At 34.1% G+C, this 8,789-nt stretch overlaps 1 protein-coding gene across 1 annotated transcript; it reads left to right on the forward strand.

The window, feature by feature from the left end:
- Positions 1–2,078: 2,078 nt before the first annotated feature.
- Positions 2,079–8,714, forward strand: lyve1a (lymphatic vessel endothelial hyaluronic receptor 1a). Its single transcript, XM_051899101.1, has 6 exons — positions 2,079–2,980; positions 3,213–3,375; positions 3,466–3,605; positions 6,599–6,850; positions 7,470–7,548; positions 7,772–8,714. Exons 1-6 carry the CDS (start codon positions 2,893–2,895, stop codon positions 7,932–7,934), a joined length of 885 nt encoding a protein of 294 aa, XP_051755061.1. The 5' UTR covers positions 2,079–2,892; the 3' UTR covers positions 7,935–8,714.
- Positions 8,715–8,789: the final 75 nt, after the last annotated feature.

The raw sequence follows: 8,789 nt of genomic DNA on the forward strand, positions 1-8,789 counted from the left end.
AATATGTCAATAAGTGCCATTTAAATGTTACAGTGCAACAATATTAATGGCTAAAAAAAATTATTTTCTTTGTCCAAAAAATATGAATCATAAAGAATATTTTCTGTTTATTGGGGCAAAATATTCTTGTCAGGTTCTTTCCAGAGAAACTTTTGCTCATCTTTTCCAAGTCACTTCCTGGCAGTGAAATGATGATGTTGTATGAATGTGTGTGTGTGTGTTGGAGAGATGTTTTGCCGGAAGTGGGATAGAGCTGTGTCTGCGTTATATCACAGGAAGTTAGATGGACATCAGCCCGTTAATAAGCAAGCACAAGGGAACGGGAGGAAATTGTCCGTTTGAGAGACCAAAGCCGAACAAACAACTCAAGAGTTCACAGAGATCTGAGAGCTTCATCTGTCTTCATAAACAACACAGGATCAATTGATAGTGATTATAGACTGGCTTTCCCACAAACACCCTTCTTCAAACTGATAAATGTCACTGAAAATATTAGACTAGAAATGTGTTTTGTTACTCAACCTAAAAATGTTACTCTATTAGTTTTAAGTCAAAGTAATTCAAAGAAATTGTGTAATATTACTGAACAAGTCTGTCTGCTGGGTAACACCAATAAAAATAACAGCTTATACAGATGGTTTTTATTTAGCTAAATGAATTCTTTCCCATATGACAGAATAATGTGTTTAATCTCATGTTTTCCTCATAGATAGTGTTGAGATTGCTAAATGGAGACTTCTGCTCGTCTCCTGGATTCTATCAAGAAAAAGACCGCAGTAATTTCACACACATCTCCAGTGTTTCAGAAGAAATGTCTCACACTTTGCCATGAGACTAATCGAGTCAGAGATTTCAAAATGTGCCTATTTCTGCCACATAAGAAAAAAAAAAAAAACTTTGATAAATCATAATTATGAAATTATGAGATACTACTAAGTCGTAATTCTAAGATAAAAGTCTAAATTATGACAGACAGTCTTTTTAACTTTTTAACTCATAATTTTGACTTTGTCACAATGACTTCAATGAATATCTTATAATTTCGACCTTTAATGTCATAATTATGATTAACCAAAGCATGATTTTTTGTGTGTGGTGAAAATGGGCTTCATTAGAGATCAGTTTATCTCATAATTAACTTTTATGACAATTATGATTTCCTAAAGCATTATTTTTCTTGTTTTTTTCATTTCATTCTTATGATGATTAAGTATCTCAATTTTAAAAATTACTATATGGCTGGGGTTGGTATATCTTAGTATCTCAATTTTGACTTGTGTAATAATTCTGACTTTTACTTAGTATCTCATAATTCCGACTTGTGTCATAGTGACTTTATCTCATAGTTTCAACTTTTAATCTCATAATTATGACTTTTTAATCTCATATTTTCGACTGATTAGGATTTGCCATGATTTTTTTATTTTTGTGTGGCAGAAATGGGCTTCATTAGTGATCAGTTTATCTCATAATTTTGACTTTCTTTTTTTTTTTGACAATTATGATTTACCAAAGCATAATTTTTTTTCTTACACTTTTTCCATGTCAAATTTATGACTTAGTTTCTCATAATTTTGACTTTTTATGTCATAATTATGACTTTTACTTAGTATCTCTTAATTTCAATTTTTTGTAATAATTGTAATTTTTTTTTTTTTTTTTTTTTACTTTTCCACAGTTATTACTTAGTATCTCATAATTTTGACTTTTGCATAATGACTTTTTATCTCATAATTTCAACTTTTTCTCATAATTATGACTTTTTAATCTCATTTTGACTGTTTGTCATAATTATGATTTTCCAAAGCATGATTTTTCTAATGCTTTTTTCCGTCATAATTATGACTTTTACTTAGTATCTCATAATTATGACTTTAATCTCATAGTTTTGACTTTTGTCATAATTTTGACTGTTACTTAGTATCTCATAATTTAATTTTTTTGTAATAATTATGACTTTGTATCTCATAATTTTGACATTTTATGTCATAATTATGCCAATTATATATAATCTAAACTTTTTAATCTCATAGTTTCGACTTTTTATGTCGCATTTATGACATAATTGTGATTTTTTTTTTTCTTATGTGGTGGAAATGGGCTTCCAAAGTGATCAGTTTATCTCATAATTTCAATTTATGTCATAATTATGTATTTTACATATATATACATATATATTTTGAATTTTGATCTCATAGTTTCAACAGTTTGTCATAATTATGACTTTTTATTTCTTATATTGTGAAAATGGGCTTCATTAGTGATCGGTTGTCTCAGGGAGTTTAGGAAAAACATCTGAGACAAAGTTGGGTCACACTTTATTTTAAGGAGCCCTTGTCACTGTATACAGTGTATATACTTATATGGGATTAGGAATAGGGTGTGGTTTAGGAATAGTTGCACGTAATTATGCATAATTTACTGTTATTACTACAGTAACAAGGACGCTGTAAAATAAAGTGTTACCCAAAGTTGATATTTAAATGCCTGGAACATTTTTCTCTGGCTTATGGATTTCCTGCCACAGGTTACGGATTTCTACTACACTTGCTATGACACAAAGGATGGAAAGGTTTGGCTGCGCGCTGCAGTGCGTCAGCAGGTCTTCAGTCATCACTGAGTGTTTTCATGCCGAAAACATTCTCGCCTTGGCCTGAACCAGACTCCTGAAGAGCACGGTCCCCCATCAGAGATGCCAGCACACCTCCTGTTTCCTCTTCCCCACTGCGTCGGCTTGGTCATGACACTTTGTACGGGTCATTTATGCAATAACCGCCCCTCTACACACAGGCCGCTCCCCTGGGGAGTTTAGCCTCCCTATAACCTCTGCGCTTGGCACTGAGACCACATCACCGATCACACTTCGCTCAGAAACTCAGAGTGAGCAGGACCATGGCAAGAGTCTGGATGATGAAGATGATGATGCTTTTCAATAGTTTCTTCATGTCTAGTCTATCTTTTGACATCCATTTAGTAAAAGGTAAGGGCATTTATTTATCTTAATTATCTTTGAATGTATACTATTTCTTTTAATAAGATGTCTACATTGAATGCCGAATGATTTTATAAATGAATGTTACAACGCTTATAAACAATAAAAATGTTGAATATTTGGTGATTTTACAACCATTGACTCACCTTTAACAGTTTATTGTATGAAATGGTTGTTAACTAACTGCATTATATTTCTTTTTTCTTCCTCTGAATGACAGTGAACCCTAAACAAGCCATCTCCGGTGTAACTGAAGTCTCCATTGGAGATAAATACGCCTTAAATGCATCGGCAGCCAGAGATCTCTGTGAGCATCTTGGTTTGACTATTGCAAGCAAAGCACAGGTGTTAGAGGCCCACAAACACGGTCTGGAGACATGCAAGTAAAAACAATGTACAATGCTGAACTGACCATTATATTATTAACACATTAAATGATCAATTTAATCAACATTTTCCTTTTTAAATCTCAGGTTCGGGTGGATAGACGAGCAAATCGCTGTTGTTCCCCGAGTTCAGGTTAATCCAAACTGTGGCAGTGGCAAGACTGGGGTTGTCGTGTGGCGTGCGAATCTCATATCACAATTTGATGTGTTTTGCTTCAATTCAACAGGTAAAATATTTGACTTGACTGTAAATACTTGTTAGATGCCATGGTTATGGATCCATGATTGGCAATCAAAATTTAAATAATGAGTCCATACGTCATCACTCCTGCCTCCAAAATGTGTTTTTGTCCCACCTTGATTCACTATGGTAAGCTTATTATAAGTGTTTATATTTTAGACCTGACTGGATTGTTTTATATCTCTTAAGCCTACACTCTAAAAAAGATCTGTAAAAATAGGTCACAATGTATTAATTGCATTATTGCATTAATTTAACAGAATTTTCTGTATTCATTTTTTACAGGTGTTTCACCTGTATTTAGAATTTTGCACTTTATTGCATTGTGTTTTAGGCTTAACTATGGAAGCTTGTTTCTGCCATTAAATAAAAAATAAAAAAGGTAATTGCAACTTTTTATCTCGCAATTCTGACTTTATAACTCCCAATTCTGACTTTATATCTCGCAATTCTGACTTTATTTCTCGCAATTCTTACTTTATTTCTCGCAATTCTGACTTTATATCTCGCAATTCTGACTTTATAACTCCCAATTCTGACTTTATATCTCGCAATTCTGACTTTATTTCTCACAATTCTGACTTTATTTCTCGCAATTCTGACTTTATAACTCGCAATTCTGACTTTATAACTCCCAATTCTAACTTTATAACTCCCAATTCTGACTTTATTTCTCGCAATTCTGACTTTATAACTTGCAATTCTGACTTTATATCTCGCAATTCTGACTTTATTTCTCGCAATTCTGACTTTATAACTCCCAATTCTGACTTTATATCTCGCAATTCTGACTTTATTTCTCGCAATTCTGACTTTATTTCTCGCAATTCTGACTTTATAACTCGCAATTCTGACTTTATAACTCCCAATTCTAACTTTATATCTCCCAATTCTGACTTTATTTCTCGCAATTCTGACTTTATAACTTGCAATTCTGACTTTATATCTCGCAATTCTGACTTTATAACTTGCAATTCTGACTTTATAACTTGCAATTCTGACTTTATATCTCGCAATTCTGACTTTATTTCTCGCAATTCTGACTTTATATCACGCAATTCTGACTTTATTTCTCGCAATTCTGACTTTATACCTCGCAATTCTGACTTTATAACTCCCAATTCTGACTTTATAACTTGCAATTCTGACTTTATTTCTCGCAATTCTGACTTTATATCTCGCAATTCTGACTTTATTTCTCGCAATTCTGACTTTATAACTCCCAATTCTGACTTTATACCTCGCAATTCTGACTTTATAACTTGCAATTCTGACTTTATTTCTCGCAATTCTGACTTTATAACTCCCAATTCTGACTTTATATCTCGCAATTCTGACTTTATTTCTTGCAATTCTGACTTTATAACTCCCAATTCTGACTTTATACCTCGCAATTCTGACTTTATAACTCCCAATTCTGACTTTATAACTCCCAATTCTGACTTTATAACTTGCAATTCTGACTTTATTTCTCGCAATTCTGACTTTATATCTCGCAATTCTGACTTTATTTCTCGCAATTCTGACTTTATAACTCCCAATTCTGACTTTATACCTCGCAATTCTGACTTTATAACTCCCAATTCTGACTTTATATCTCGCAATTCTGACTTTATTTCTTGCAATTCTGACTTTATAACTCCCAATTCTGACTTTATAACTTGCAATTCTGACTTTATTTCTCGCAATTCTGACTTTATAACTCCCAATTCTGACTTTATTTCTCGCAATTCTGACTTTATAACTCCCAATTCTGACTTTATACCTCCCAATTCTGACTTTATACCTCGCAATATCTCGCAATTCTGAAATTATAACTCGCAACTTTTGACTTTATATCTCAAAATTCTGACTTTATATCTCGCAATTCTGAATTTATATTGTGCATTTCTGACTTTATAACTCGCAATTGCGAGAAAAAAAGTCAGAATTGTAAGATAAAAGTTGCAATGACCTTTTTTACTCTTATTTAGTGGCTGAAACAAGCTTCCATACTTAACAGAAATGTCTGTAAAATGACTGGATAATGTCTGGGTGATGATCTTCCAGTACTTTTTCTGTTATTTTGCGGATTTATTTTTTACAGTGTAGCAGTGAATGTATTATGAGCAGTAGGATAACCATATTAATCCTCACAGTCACTCAGAGCCAAAGCACAACCAAAACAATGTTCTTCCGCAAAACGCATGCAGTTTTGTTTTTTAACCACTAGAGGGATAAAAGTTACATAGTGTACCTAAATGTGCACCGCATGCCTGTGATAGTAATTTGCTTAAAATACGGCTTAATCATCTCCTTATAAGGGCTTTGCATTCACATCAAGATGGTCAATAAAGCAAAGTGTGCCATTTTCAAAACCAATTAAAACACAGATAACAGTTTTATATGGGTGTTTCGGACCATTCATGATCTGTGTCATTTTTATATGACTTATTAATTATTGCTCAGAAATAATCTCAGAAACAATTCATACTTTTGCAAAGTCACCAGTTAAAACTGGTTTTTTAAAATTTCTAGTTTCTAAGGCTGAGTATGTGATTTTTTGTGAGCATGTGGTTTCATTTGGTGCTGAGTTTTAGAGCAAATTTAGGACAAATTTTAATGTAAATGTAATGATTAAGGTTCATACACAGATTTTAAGCAGAAATATGTGCATATATGTGGTTAGTGAATGAGTCCCATTGATTGCAAATTAATACCTGAGTCCAACTTTCTGATACACATTTTTTTTTTTTTTTTTTTTATGTACTCCAAGTTTGTGCCATTTGGCATCAAATCAACACAAAGTGTTAGTGTGTCAAGGAAATAGGAAATTCTGGATGTGACATCATGACAGATTGGTTTCCTATGAGGGCCAGGGATGTGGTAAAACGGAAGGCAGTGAGTGGGATGAATTGGCAAATGCCTGATTCAGGTGAATGTAACCACTAAGACACGTTTGTCTGTTATGTAACAAGCCTGAATTGGTTCTGTTTGCAGATTTTGAAGCACAAAACCAGACTGCCATAACCACTGACCAAAGGACAACAAGAAAGCCAATCACAACACATTCATCTGTTTTTCCCACTGTTCAAGCCGGTGTTCATCTGAGGAAAACCCCATTTTCTAAACAACCTTCCCCATCATCTCCGCTCAGTTCCCTTTCTTCCTCGGTTTCTTCTCGCAGTCCCTCCGTTAACAACATGGATGATGACTGGAAACATGTTCCCATGAGCGGCACCACAATGAACGGTAAACTCCTGCTGTTTTCATTATATGAGAATGTGACAGCAGTTATTGTTCAGTTTAAGTCAGCATGAAATCAAAATCGACCCTATTTATTTTGTTAGCGCACATTACTAGTCTTGTGGTAAACAATTCATCCATGCAAGTTAAAAAAAAAAATTCTTTATTCAAAATCTGTCCCCTCTGCAATGGCATTCCTTCTCTAATGACGTCAGTTTGACAACTTGTGTAGAAAATCCCAACTGTCAATCTGATAACGAGCTGAATGGAACTCCTACTTTTCTAGATCCAATTAATTCCCAGAGGAAAAAAAACAAGCCACGCCCTCTAATTTTCTCATTCAATAATTAGTTTCACTCGGAAAATACATCACAATACTGAAGCAGGAAATGCCATGAAATTGAAGTTGCAATAGTTCCTATTGTGATGTATCAAACGTAGGGCAGGACTTGATTTTGTCCATCAGGATTTGATAAGATCGTTGAGGAGGGGAAGTTATTTTGATTAAAGATTCTGTTGGCACATAAGTGTATATATATGTAGTATTCCATGAAAAAAAGAATTGTCCATTTTGATTAAACCCAAACCTTCTTGTATTTACTGTTTTCTCTTTTCTGATTTGCAGCTGTTCCGGCTGCCTTACTGATCACAGTGACCTTTGCGGTCATGCTTTCTGTATTTCTAACACTTTACTATTTCAAAACGTAAGTTATGTTCTTCTATTTACATGATAAACATGTTTTAACCATGTACACTCACATGAGATGTTCAGTCATATCAGTATCCTAATAAAAGCTGTGAATTGCACATTTCTACAATGAAACTGGTAACCAAAACTATCCCATAGATGTGATGCTTCATCCATTCATGTCAGTGTAAAGTCTAAGATGACTGCCATTTAAGTTGTGACTTGTTTCTGCACTACAGGCACAGACCCTGCAGAAAGCAGTGTGACGGCGAGCAGCAGAAGGAGTGCATTGAGACGGAGGTTTGGGAGCACTGTAGTAAGAAAGACCTGCAGAAACCACAGGAGGAGCATGTGGAGGAGAACGAGGAAGAAAACAGCAGCAGCTCTACAGAACAAGACTGACATTTCTGTCTGTGTATTTATCAGGAGATCATGTGATGGCTGACACTGAAGTGTTTGTGCGTGTCATGATATTGTAGTTTTCTAATGAAGTACAAAATGGACATTGGACAGTGGACATTTAATTTAAATGGATTGTTTTAAAAGTTATTCAAAGTGTTACTATGTATGTATATATATATATATATATATATATATATAAAACAGTTCTTTCTGGTTCTCGAATTTGATTGGCTGAGAGCCGTGTGATATTCCCCCAGTATCAGCACTGGAACCGTTTTTATCAATCCACTTGCGGCGACTGTCATGGCAGTAGAGCAAATCCACCATATTGACTCATGCATATGTGACTCATATATAAACATTGTGCCTATTTTACAATTTGCTTAGACGCTTTTGCAGATGTGAGCTCCAGGCCGCCAGTGCTCAAGTACCCGCAGAGAACAGCTTCATCTCAGCCAGTCCTTCAGGAATTTGCTGCTGGCTCTTATGTAGATAGTGGTTAAACATGAGATATAATTCATTCTGGGTATATCAAACTGGCAATCATGGTCTTATTAATTTATTACTTGTTCCAGAGCAAATTGATTTGGGTTAAGGGGAAAATTAAGTTTTATAACTTTATATTTAGGTTATATTTAACTTAAATCCTGTACTAGAGCACTGCTTTTGTATGTTTGACTGAATTGTTTGCTTGTGTTTATTTCCTATTGTCTTTTATAATGGCTAATGTTGTTAATTTAAATATTGTTGTTCAATAAATGTTATTTTATATAAACAATATATTATATGCCGTATTTGGTATTGAGAAAGGATCCGTTAGTGATTGTGATATGGACTTAAGTGAAAGTTACATTA

This window comes from Ctenopharyngodon idella, chromosome 7, assembly GCF_019924925.1.
Source record: "Ctenopharyngodon idella isolate HZGC_01 chromosome 7, HZGC01, whole genome shotgun sequence".
Taxonomy (NCBI): domain Eukaryota; kingdom Metazoa; phylum Chordata; class Actinopteri; order Cypriniformes; family Xenocyprididae; genus Ctenopharyngodon; species Ctenopharyngodon idella.